Here is a 13,646-nt window from a genome sequence, read left to right on the forward strand (position 1 = left end):
CCCTTTTAGTAATTCATAGTGGTTGTTTCTAAATTCAGGGGGGTCCAAATCAAAAAACAAGTTTTACATTTACTGTAACAGCAATAATTTTGCAACTTAACAGAAAAATGTGCCTTCAAAAGACACAGCTGTCAACATCATTAAGTCAATGTTTAAGTTTAAGAGTCAAAAATTTCTGCATAAATATCTAAGTAAAAGGTTTTGACACAATGTTTGAACACATCTTGGCCACATGTTCAAATGACATTATGTCCATTTATAATTAATATAATATATATAATTTTCAGTGATCTACCTTGTGATCTTCATTGTGGTTTGGAGGAGTTCATGTCAGTGTCTGAGGGGTGAGAACTTGTCCAGCCTTGCAGTATCAAAGGTCCTCCCTTGTTTTCTGGTCACTATGACAATGCATGGATTAAGTGGGTATGAGAGTGGAATTGTGAGAACAATTGAATATTTTTCAGTTTATGCAGTGGAATTTATTTGTTAAATAACAATGGGCATTTTTTCTGTGTTGTTAAGAGTAAATACATGCTGAATTAATTGGTACATTTAAGCGACAGCAGAAGTTAATACTTGCTCACACTTCAATGTGCCTAGATGTTGCTCAGAGTAAACTTACAAGACAGTGCATATACACATTTACAACCTGCTTGATTTTTGAGCTACTACATTATTAATACCTGGCAAAGTACGTATTTGTAAGCAAATTTTGCTTGTCTGTTACACTCATTTAAATAAAAGTTCACTATTAAATACATGTAATGGAGCAATCCTAATGCTTGGTAACTAGAGAAGATGAAAGTGGCAGTATTCTAAGATGAACACCTAAGTATACAGTCATGCATCTCATTCATTCATTATATAGTATGGGACTTTGATGATAATGATTTAGATATTTTGCATCCTATAAAGAATGTTTGTAAAAGTCTTACTGATCTAGCTTTGTCTTAATAATAGAATATTAATTGTAGCTTACTAATAAGATCAATGAAAACACCAGTTACGGAAAACCGGTCTTATTTATTTACTAAAACGGAAGTAAAATAACACAAAACGTTAAAATAACCAGTCAAAGTACTACTGAGATCAAACAGTGCAAGTATGAGTAAACCATTTCAAACTGGCCTACAGGATTTACACAAAGAATTACTCTAAGTCCAACAAACTTATTATAACAAAAGCATTTTAAACAGACAATTACTCTTAATTTTACCATAATATGAATCCATATGGAATAAAATACAATCATAATTGAATTACAAGGCATGTTCATTACAGTCTGGATAAACATAAACTGCTCTGCTCTGAAGTGAACTGTGCAGCATACAAGCAAGAACAAAAATCTTACATACTGTACTATAGCGTAAAAATCCAAAGCTCTGTCAAATACTGCACAGGAAAAAAAAATTATAGCATTTGTAAACAAGTTCTGCCACATATTGCAGAAAGATACAAAAAAAAAACCAAACCTATAACATTATTAAACAAATTGCTAACATTGTGTAATATTGGACCGGATTTAATTAGAAAAACTGATCTACTGAATCTTCAAGTAGTGTGACAGAAATACCAGTCTGTCTACAGTATCTGGCTTCAGTTGTTACAACATGTTACAATATTTCCTCCAATGCTGAAAGCACTCTCAGAAGGGATGCTTCAGGCAGGGATTCACATGGAGTATTTTGCAAGTCCTCTAATTGGGGAAGTGTACTTCTTGTGCTTTCCACCACTTAAGTGGATTTATGTTGCTGTCCACTTCAGGTATCATCAAATAGCTCTTGATTTCTTTTTCAATGGCAGTGTGCTGAGACTTGCCTTTTCTGAATTCATTTGTGGTTTTTTTTTTTAAATTGCTGCCAAGACTTTTTTTTTTTCTTTTTTGCTCCCTCTGCTGTGTCATCACCTGCTGATTGAGCGAGGTGAGGAGGCGGAGATCTGTACGAGTGTTTTAAGTAATGAAGGAAAAAAAAATAGTGCTCTGGAATTGCAGAACCCCAACCAAGACGGCTTGTGAAATAAAATGTGCCAAATAGACACATGCTTCTTGTGTAAATAAAAATAATCTGTTCGTATGAATTACATATTTTGCTTGAATGGATTAATAATTCCATACTAAATCGACTTCATATATGGTAAAACAAGTTAGTTGTTGAGCGTTCTTTAACGGCAAACAATATCTGACATAATTTGCAGATTGTCGTCTTTTAAACAACATCGGCCTTTTCAAAGCCAAACCACTTCCAAGTAAGTGAAGATGACCAATGTCTTGCAATTAAACCTAACAATGTAGATTGTGAGGCTGTTTATCCCCTGGCGCTGTTTACTTACTCAGTTTTAGGCGCTACTCTAGCTTTACTTTTAGTGTGCTGACATTGGATGCACACACAGTAGTCTATCCTGTTGGGTTACATTAGATAGATACTTTATTAATCTCAAGCAGTATACTGATACAAAAAACAATATTACATTAAAGCATAATAAAAATGCAGGTTAAAATCAGACAATAACTTTGAATAATGTTAGCGTTTATCCAGCCCATCCCCATCCCCGAATGGAATTGAAGAGTCGCATAGTGTGGGGGAAGAACGATCTCCTCAGTCTGTCAGTGGAGCAGGACAGTGACAGTAGTCGGTCACTGAAGCTGCTTCTCTGCCTGGAGATGACACTGTTCAGTGGATGCAGTGAATTCTCCATGATTGACAGGAGCTTGCATTAACGCCCGTCGCTCTGCCACAGATGTTAAACTGTCCAGCTTCATTCCTACAATAGAGCCTGCCTTCCTAACAAGTTTGTGCAGGTGTGAGGCATCCTGCTTCGTTATGCTGCCTCCCCAGCTCACTACCGCGTAGAAGAGGGCCCTCGCCACAACCGTCTGGTGCAACATCTGCAGCATCTTATTGTCAACCTTCTAAGGAAGTATAGTCGGCTCTGACCTTTCTTACACAGAGCATCAGTATTGGCGTTCCAGTCCAACTTATCATCCAGCTGCACTCCCAGGTATTTATAGGTCTGTACCCTCTGCACACAGTTTTCTTATGATCACTGGGTCCATGAGGGGCCTGGGCCTCCTAAAATCCACCACCAGTTCCTTGGTCTTGCTGGTGTTCAGTTGTAGGTGGTTTGAGTTGCACCATTTAACAAAGTCTTTGATTAGCTTCCTATACTCCTCCTCCTGCCCATTCCTGATGCAGCCCACAATAGCAGTGTCATCAGCGAACGTTTGCACGTGGCAGGACTCCGAATCATATTGGAAGTCTGATGTATATAGGCTGAACAGGACCGGAGAAAGTATAGTCCCCTGCGGCACTCCTGTGTTGCTGACCACAATTTCAGACCTGCAGTTCCCAAGACGCACATACTGAGGTCTGTCTGTAAGATAGTCCACGATCCATGCCACCTCTGTCAGCTTGTCCCTAAGGAGCAGAGGTTGGATGGTGTTGAAGGTGCTAGAGAAGTTCAAAAACATAATTCTTACAGCACCACTGCTTCTGTCCAAGTGGGAGAGACTGCTTGGGAACTATGGACTGGGATATCCCGCAGGGGTCACATAGTGAGAATATTGAAGAGGCTGTTGACTGCACAACTGATTACATCAACTTCTGTATGGACATTGTAGTTCCAGTAAGAACAGTACGCTGCTATGCTAATAACAAGCCATGAATTACAAGTGACATCAAGGGCCTTTTGAACCAGAAGAAAAGGACTTTTAAAGGCGGTGATCAGCATGAGCTCAAGCGTGTGCAGAAGGAACTCTGAATCCAGCTCAGGGTGGCAAAGGAGCAGTACAGGAGAAAGCTGGAGCAGAAGTTGCAGAATAACTGCATGAAGGAAGTGTGGGATGGGATGGGATGAAGATAATCACTGGCTACAGCTTGAAGCGGGGTGCTACCGTCGAGAGAGACGTGGAGAGAGCAAACCAAATGAACAACTTCTTTAACAGGTTTGACCACCCTAACCCACTCTCACCTCGGAGTACTGCATCCTCCAACCATCCTTCTGCTGATACCAGCATAGGAGAGACATCCCCACCCACAATTACAGCAGCACAGGTGAGCAGAGAGCTGAGGAGACTTCGTGCCAGCAAAGTAGCGGGTCCAGATGGAGTATCGCCACGACTGCTGAAGGCCTGTGCGCTGGAACTGGGGAGTCCTCTACAGTGCATCCTCAACCTGAGCCTGGAACAGGGTAGAGTCCCGTGGCTTTGGAAAACCTCTTGTATCACCCCAGTTCCAAAGGTATCACGTCCTAGTGAGCTGAATGACTTCAGGCCTATCGCCCTGACGTCACATGTGATGAAGACCGTGGAGCGGCTGCTGCTTCACCACCTGAGGCCACAGGTCCGCCACACCCTCGACCCTCTGCATTTCGCATACCAGGAGAAGGTGGGAGCAGAGGATGCCATCCTCTGTATGCTACACCGATCCCGCTCCCACTGAACAAAGGCAGTGGTGCTGTAAGAATTATGTTTTTGGACTTCTCTAACGCCTTCAACACCATCCAGCCTCTGCTCCTTAGGGACAAGCTGACAGAGATGGGAGTACTCTCCTCCTATCGCCTCAGTACTCTCCCCTGTTCCAGGCTCATTAGACAGTGAATGTGTGGACTCTCAAGGCATTTTGATTGCTTTTTGTAAAATAAGTGACATGCGAAATTTCAGCACACCCATCATTAAAACAAAAAATTAAGATTATCGTAGATGATGAATATTGCACACTCCTACTGTGTATGTATTACAGTATAGAATATGTAACGTTAAGAATTTGTTCCAAATTAATCTTATTTTGCTGAAGATCCATCTGAGCTTTATTTAGGGAGGCAGTCAGTCTTTTATTTAAGTAGTGGTTTTGTTCGCAGCATGGGCACTTCCTTCTAAAGCACATGGTATTGATGGGCATCATTTCCATTTGGAGTAAACTTTTAAGATGTGCCACCCTCTGAAACGGCAAATGTTTTATATTAAAAAAAAATATATTGTAGTTCAAATTTGTTTGGCCGCCTTTGCCATGAAGTACAAAGTTGATGATTGCATTTGCACCCAAAAAAAGTGTCCCTTGGAAGATGAGGTGCTAAAATGATCACAGCCATCTGTTTGTAGGATTTTTGTTTTTGTTTAACAATACTTACTGTTGCTTACCTATGCGAGAATTAGCCAGAAAGCAAGCTTTTTAGCCAGTCTGAGAGAAAACATCATGAAAACCAATTTTTAGGCTGGGGAAAATGTACATTTCTGTTACTCCTGCTACATTTCAGCCATATTGTCACTTATTTTACTTGTTCCTTTATCTGTACTTGCTGATGCTGCATTAGTCAAAAAGTAATGGTCAAAACGTCCTCCAATTTCATTTTCCATGATTTTAGGTGAGCCTATTTTCTCAGGTTGCTTTCTGCATAAATTAGTATTAAGCAAACAGTGATGCTCTTTGATTTTGGTACAGTCTTTGAGTATAGCTTGCATTTCGAATACCCTGCCCCACTACTGGTATGGAAATAACAAGAATGTACTCTACAGTCACCACTATGTGCTGTGATCAGTATACGCATAATTTTAAATTGGTTTGTTAGTATGAGTATTATTTATAGGAACGTTGATGCAGCGATACAGCCTAGATCAAACCCAGTATCAGTTTAGAAACATTGGGACTCACCATTATGAAAAATCTAGTAATACGATTTGTTTTGTGGACAAAGGTTAATTCTATTTATTTTTTTTTTTCCAGGTTGCAATGAAGCATCCATCAGCAGTTACTGCATGCAACTTGGACTTGGAAAACCTGATTACTGATTCTAACCGCAGTATTGCTACATTGGCAATAACCACGTTACTGAAGACAGGCAGTGAAAGTAGCGTTGATAGGCTAATGAAGCAGATATCTTCCTTTGTATCAGAAATTTCAGATGAGTTTAAGGTATTCATGATACATTTCTAACTAGGTAACACAGTGGTTAGTGCTTCTGTCTCAAATCTCCACATTCCTTGGTTGGAATTCTACCCTGAGCGCTGTTTGTTTGGATTTTCTATATTCTCCCTATGTCTGAATGGGTTTTCCTACACGTCCATGCGGGTTGTGTTATCTGCCAACTCTCAGCTTGCCCAGGGTGAATTTAGTGTGTGTGTGTGTGTTTGTGTTCTGTCTGGTTTATGTCTTGTGCTTCTAGAATTTGCATCAATTTCTTGCAGCCCTGAACTATTTAACTCTTTTGGAAATGGATGTATAGGGTGGTCCAGATCTAATTATGCAATTTTCATTACGCTATAACTTAAGTTTATTACATAGAAAATTGCCTGAAAAATCTCGGGCCATCAAGAAGTGACGACATGAAGAATCATCTTTGTGACGAACTGGAATCGTCCCCGCATAAATCAAAGTCGTCCAGATGATCTGGATCTGTATAATTAGATCTGGGCCACCCTGTATGCCTTATGTAATATGTAACTTATTTCTCCAGAGCAGATTATAGTAAATAAGGTTTATTATTTGTAACACTTCTCAGTTTAAATGTTTCTGCTAAATGTTAATTATGTTCCTGTTTAGGTTGTTGTTGTACAAGCAATCAGTGCCCTGTGTCAGAAATACCCAAGAAAACACAGTGTGATGATGAATTTCCTTTCTAATATGCTTCGTGATGATGTAAGTCTTTGATCTAACCAAAAATACACAAAAACTAATTGAAGGTCATCAGATTTCTAGTCTAGTAGTGAATTGCCATTTTTGCTATTTATATAAAGTGAAGTGTTTTTACATATGTGGTATCATTGTGCATTTGAGGCTGATGTTTGGTTTTTTTTGTTCCCATCACATTTTAGGGAGGATTCGAGTACAAGCGTGCTATTGTAGACTGCATTATTGGTTTCATAGAGGAAAATCCAGAGAGTAAAGAAACAGGCCTTGCCCATCTGTGTGAATTCATAGAAGACTGTGAACACACTGTTCTGGCAACCCGAATATTGCATCTGCTGGGAAAAGAAGGACCAAGAACACCCACTCCCTCTAAATACATCAGATTTATTTTTAACAGAGTTATTTTGGAAAGTGAAGCTGTTCGAGCAGGTGTGGAAATGTATATTTATAACGCTAAATATTGAAGTTTTGCTTATGTTGATATTAGTAGTTTCAGGAGAGAAACTTTTACTGGCATGTCATTTTAAGTAAGTTTAAGTCCAAAGTTATTGTAGATTTTCTATTTGGAGAACATCATTCAAATGTTGTATATTGATCAAAGCAAATGAGTAATTCTCGGTCCTTCACTTGTTTTTGCAGTTTATTACAAAATATATAATTAAAAAGCATTCTTCATAACAACCTCTCACTTGTAAAGGGGGTCAAGTGAGTAGTTGATTTGCTTTTTACTTCTAATTGTTAAAAACACTAACCTGTAAGTGAAATCAGTTCCACCTATATGTCCTTTTCAGGTGCTGTTTAGGTTATTAAAATTTGTTTTACATCCTGACCTGTTTTCATGGGATACATCTTCCTGATTGCACATGATTTCCTACTGCCAGCTGTTGAGGTGGCTTACAGTCTTTCAGGGAACATGTCAAAGCATTCAGGGGTCAAAGACTTCTTTATGTCTCTTGTAGCAGATTTCTCTCCCTTTAATAGTGATTATGCTGATTTTTTTTTTTTTTTTGGCACCGTTGTTCCAAGCTTAGAGACCTATGAACATGAATTAAGTTTAGGTTCTGTTTAACATGGTTCCCACATTTCCTAAACACTAAAAAACTAATTGAACGAACAAGCAAAATCCTCACAGTTTGGACCATGTAGGTGAATTTACATCACCGTATGAAATGCATCTTTAGTAAATTACATTAAATGATTCACACACTCGAGCATTTCTGAATTGAATTTCATTTGTAATGCCATAGCTAATATTAAAATTAAAAACCATATAGTTAACATCCTACATTTAAATTTTCCTTTGATATTCTACTTATTATCTTTACACAAAATATACTTGTAATAATAAAACGTGGGCTGACAGTTATGACTGTTCTTATAACTGTTTTTCCTTATTATTTTGAAAATACTAGCTGTTCATTATTTTGTTCAACTAAACACTTCACATACAAAATCAGAATGTTACTATATGTGAAATTAAAATATCCCTTTTAGTATTGTGTATTTCTCAACAATCCTTGAACATTTACGAAGCTTTAATATATTTTTACAATTTAGCTGCTGTGAGTGCTTTGGCCAAATTTGGCGCCCAGAATGATGACCTCCTACCCAGTGTCCTTGTTTTGCTACAGAGGTGAGAGAAACATTCTTTCCAAATTTTTTTTTGTTTTGCAATAAATAGTTTATTGATGTATTATAAAAATGTATTACTCATTTTACAGGTGTATGATGGATAGTGATGATGAGGTTCGTGACCGTGCAACATTTTATATGAATGTACTCCAGCAGAAACAAAAAGCACTCAATGCTGCATACATATTTAATGGTAAGACTAGTTCTCATTGTCTTATGTGTTGCTTACATGTATGTAATTGATACTTCCTAAACCCCAACACTCCAAAACACAGTTCATAATTACTTAACACCTTCCTGGGTGGCTTTGCCATTAGAACTCTGTTTTCCTATATACTTTCTTGTGTTTAATTGTAGGAGGATATATGTTATTAGTTCTGTTTGGTTATAATAACGTGATTCATTCCTACTTTTTGTAGGCCTAACTGTGTCTGTCCCAGGACTGGAAAAATCACTGCATCAGTATACCCTTGAACCATCAGAAAAGCCATTTGATATGAAATCAGTTCCTTTGGCAACTACACCCATTAATGAGTTGAAAACAGGTAAAGTATATCTTTTGAAGAGAATACTACATATAGATTCCACTGTATTATGTGTAAAATCAATGCAAAAGTTTCATTTTTTTTTTAAATTTATGAATAGATTTATTATTAAGCAGACTGTTTTTATTGTTTTGCAGTCCTTTTTATTATTCCTGAGAGTTTCTGTAATACTATGAAATTGGTTTCAGAAGAATGTGCATTGGGCTATCACTCAAATCCTTAACTGAGATTAAAATGTTTCATATTAAGAATTTATTTGAATACATCCGAACATTGGCTGAAATTGTCTGTGCCACATGGGTGTTTCTTTGAGATGCATACAGCTTACGTGACCTTTTAAAACTATTCATTGTTCAGGGCATTGCACACTAGTTTTCAAGATCCATGAAAGTGTGGTGTTTAAAAATCTGAAACAATGCCATAATGCTCTTCTTCCATTGAACATTATTTTACTTATCCTTTTTAAGTTCAGTTTTGAAGGTTTAAACTGCTATACGCTCCAGTCTTAATATTTGGACTATCTAGGGCTTGATTTTTGCTGGAATAGACTCCAGCAAATCTACCCTGGATGAGAAGATTAAGATGATGAATAGATGCATGAATAAACAACTTCTGAATTGCTAACCTATCTAAAGTTGGTTCCTACCTGGTGCCTGTTGCTGCTAAGATTTTTTCCAGATCCCAGAGATCCTGTTTTGGAAAAGTAGGATCAGAGAGCATACATATAGATAACTGTCAAAATAAACACCACAATTGAGTAAATAGAGGATGATACAGTGTTTGACAGTTCTTCTACAGAGCTTCTTTGAGAACACGGAGTAGTTTACATGCTAGCATGCTTATATTTAGGTGTGCAAAGTCTACAAAGTCCGAGATTCTCATTATATTAGCCTCTATGATTCGGAAATACACGAAAAGGCAGATTGTTGGGACATGTTTGTCAGGAGCTGCAGATGGGAATAATTCTTAGAATTCTCCATCTCTCAGGTTGGGGCAGCTGTAGATGAACTTGCAGCTTGGCCATGATGTCTGTACATTAAAGTTGAAGGGGAAGGACTATACACTGAAATAATTTAACTGTAAATGTCAAGCTGTTAGGAGCATAGCCATCATAGTGACTTTTCAGAGAGGGTTACTGTAATTACAGTGCATGAATTGCTTATTGCATCCTACACTGAACTTTTCAGTCGACAGGAACAAACCAACAAAAGCAGCTGGGGCTGGCGGAGTTGTGTGGTCAAATTGAGTTATCCATAATTTGAGAACATGGTGTAGGATAAGTATGATGTATATGGTCCACATCCAAATTTGTACTCTGGCTCGGATGACTGTTTCCCCATGATTTAGGTCCATGGACTCGTGTGCCTTTGTCAATAAATGCATGGCTTACTTAGTTTTTATTAAATGTATTAATTTAAAAATAAACATTCGTAAAACCTTGTTTAGGATCAAAGTAGCTACAGTATTTGTTATATCCTACAAAAACAATAGTTTTATCTTAAGAAAAGCTTGCAATTACAGTGCACCTAGGCTCTAACGTGACTGGTCTTTTTTTCTTTTTTTTTCCATCACTTATCATTGTGCACATTTTCAAAATTATTCCAGCATATAACATGCATAGCAATAGAGTCAGTATACATTTAATTGTCCATCCACTTGCTTTCTAATCCACATATCCAGTTCAGAGTCATGCAGAGCCAGTCCCTATGCTGGTGGTATTCCTAAATGCCAAAATAAACAGATTGATTAGGGCACAGAGACTGTACTTTTATCTTATGCAACGACGCTGTGATTTTAAAATATGCCCAGTTGATGAATTTTGATATGAATAGGTACAGGCTAGGTTTTCATTATTTTTTTTTTTTATTATTTTTTTTTTCTCTCTCAAACAACTATGACTTGTTGACACTGAACTAAATTAGTAGTTAGGTAAAAAAAGGCAGCATTTAAAAACGCCTTGTTGTATTTAGATTGTTATTGGCTTTAGATAAAATCATTGTACAATCTCTTTTGCTTTTAATCATGTTTTTTTGTATTTATTTACATAAAATGATCTGTAAAGTGATAGCTAATATTAAGTGTACCTTTTTAGAACTGACTCCTATTGTTACTACTAAATTACCTGAGAAGGTGGCCCCCTCCCGTCAAGACATCTATCAAGGTAAGAGGTATCATAATGGCCAGAAATCATATCCATAAACATAATTGTGTGTTTTGAAATGTTGTTTTTGATCTCTGTTTCTGCTGGTATTGTTAGTCATTACGTTCACTAAACATTTTAACATTTTTGTTAATTTATATTTTTAGAGCAACTTTCAGCTATTCCAGAGTTCAAAGGGCTGGGGCCCCTATTCAAATCTTCTGATCCTGTTCAGCTGACAGAGGCAGAGACAGAATATGTGGTTCGCTGTATTAAACATACTTTCACAAATCATATTGTATTTCAGGTAGGAATGCAAAATGAAGTCACAAGTGGAATGAAATAATATATTAACATTAAATAAAATAACCATTTTTGCTGACAAATTTTAGAATAGATATTTTAAATATGAGGAAATCCTTATGTTTTTGTATTTTTTTTTCTCTCTCTCTTTTCTTTCTTCATAGTTTGATTGCACAAACACCTTAAATGACCAGCTTTTACAGAAAGTTATTGTACAAATGGAACCTTCTGAAGCATATGAAGTTGTCCATTATGTTCCAGCGGCAAATTTACCATACAATCAGCCAAGCTCATGTTACACGCTTGTTAGATTACCTGATGAAGATCCTACAGCAGGTACTGATTCATAAATTGGGCTCAGGAATATGAACATCTCTATTACAGCAAGGCTGTGATGGAGAAGTAGTTGATTTTGTTGCCTTCTGCATGAGTGGTTCTTGAGATTTTTTTTAAGAGAATATAGTCAATGTGGCCTAGAGTGCAAACCAGCTCTATGTGAACTATAGAGGACCATTTAACCATTCTGTACGTTAAATGTGAAAAATATAACATTTTATGTAAAGAAACTATAACCATGCTTTTTGCCAAGTGTTTTGGGATTTATAGTCTGCTCTTTACACACAGTTGCTTTAATAAAATGTGGATGGGTTTGTTATTGTAAATTAGCATTTAACATATCTTATGTATGCTTTGCTTTTACATCCCTTTGGGACCTTATCACCCCAACTGAAAATATGGTGAAATGCCATACATTATAGCATATTGCAATTAACATTTCATCTTTACCTTGATGCAAGATATTGTTTTTAGGTTTTTGCTTATCAGATGGTTAGCTCATGTTAAATCCCAAATTTTAATATATTTTCTCATCTCTTGCAGTATCTTGCACATTTAGCTGCACAATGAAATACCTAGTTCGTGATTGTGATCCAAATACTGGAGAGCCGGATGAAGATGGTTATAATGATGAATATCTGGTAATTCAGTCATTTCATTTTCAGTAGTGCTTTTTAAACTGTTATATATGGAATACTATTTGTGCCAAATTAAATAGGAGAAGGATGTATTATGAAATAATTGCATGTAAGAAGTCATTAAATTGTGCAAAGAAACACAGAATTAAGTCCAAATTATTGCATAATTTAATCATTTCATTTAAGTTACTACTTATTACTTTTGAAAGACTGCTGGCTTTGTTTAATGCAAATAATATTTTATAATGCCACCTTTAAACTTTCTCCTAATTTACTTTTTATTTAATATAGCGCATGGTATTCCTGTACATTATATATGTTTTAAGATAAAACATCAAAAGTTGCAGCATCCTGCAAAATGAACTGTTTGGCCTATACATTGACATTGAAAACCTTTGAGAACATCAGGAAAATGCCATATTCATTTTAATAAAGTTAAGACCACAAGATTTAATGTAAGAGGGTATTGCGCATCTTGTTGTGTTACTTCTTAAATGAATGTAGCTAAGTAATTGTAAAGTACTTTGCTTCTATTAGGTTTACTATAGTAGTTCCTTAATAATGTCAAGCATGCTGAATATCATGGTATCTAGAGGAGAGGGAATAAACTAGAAAAGCTCATAATGAAAAGCTCCAGAGATACATTTTTAATTTCTGCATTATTTTTCAAGAAAGCAAAAGTTAATTTTAAAGGAGAACAAGTGTATGCTTCTGTAAGAATGTTGCGGAAGGCAAAATTTAAAAGGCAGTGGAAAGAAAATGAGAGAATAGATCCGGATGAAGCAAATTAACTTGGCAGGATTCTTGCAGCATGGTTGGGTCTAATGTGTTAGTTATTATTAAGTTAGATACAGAATGATTAAAAAGGCAGTATTATTTATAGAGGATGTTTTCCAGAAAGATTAGGGATTTGTATTGATTTATAACTAGGAATATATTTTGTCACAACTAGGCATAATTTTTGTCCCTTTATGTTGTAAACGGCACTTCCATTACATAGACTCACCTTTTTTCCTGTCTGGTCACTTTAATTACTGATGCTCTGGCCCATTGTCAACCTGATTTACATTTAAATAGGTTTGAGAATGTGAGATTATACTTTGTGGAAATACATTTTTAGTTCAGTTTCTTGTTGTGTAGTATTCTTCATTGTTAGATGGCTTAAGTGTTGCACTGTTTATCGAAATCACTAGAAGATTAACAGGTGTTATAGAAATATTAATTATTCCTAAAGACAGTACAGTACATTTAAGTCTTCACCTTTATGGTGTAAACTTTATTTACCACTAGCAATAATATGAAAGCCTACACTTCATTAAGTGCACATCTTATGGTGATCGTGGTGAAAACGTTTCAAGAGTTGTAAACCTATTGATCCTTTTTGGAATGCGTTAGGGAGTGCAAATTCTTTGATTTAGGGAAGCAGTGG

The 13,646-nt window shown here is 36.5% G+C and overlaps 1 protein-coding gene across 1 annotated transcript in view; it reads left to right on the forward strand.

Annotated features, from left to right (window-relative positions):
• copg2 (COPI coat complex subunit gamma 2) overlaps nt 1–13,646 on the forward strand; it is a 37,926-nt gene that overhangs the window by 18,679 nt on the left and 5,601 nt on the right. The window contains exons 12-21 of the mRNA XM_039761372.1: nt 5,721–5,909; nt 6,537–6,632; nt 6,809–7,052; nt 8,181–8,256; nt 8,345–8,448; nt 8,675–8,800; nt 10,893–10,961; nt 11,108–11,247; nt 11,408–11,579; nt 12,123–12,220. Coding sequence (XP_039617306.1) covers nt 5,721–5,909; nt 6,537–6,632; nt 6,809–7,052; nt 8,181–8,256; nt 8,345–8,448; nt 8,675–8,800; nt 10,893–10,961; nt 11,108–11,247; nt 11,408–11,579; nt 12,123–12,220 — 1,314 coding nt within the window. The remainder of the gene's footprint in view (nt 1–5,720; nt 5,910–6,536; nt 6,633–6,808; nt 7,053–8,180; nt 8,257–8,344; nt 8,449–8,674; nt 8,801–10,892; nt 10,962–11,107; nt 11,248–11,407; nt 11,580–12,122; nt 12,221–13,646) is intronic.

The sequence above is a fragment of the Polypterus senegalus genome, chromosome 8, assembly GCF_016835505.1.
Source record: "Polypterus senegalus isolate Bchr_013 chromosome 8, ASM1683550v1, whole genome shotgun sequence".
Taxonomy (NCBI): domain Eukaryota; kingdom Metazoa; phylum Chordata; class Cladistia; order Polypteriformes; family Polypteridae; genus Polypterus; species Polypterus senegalus.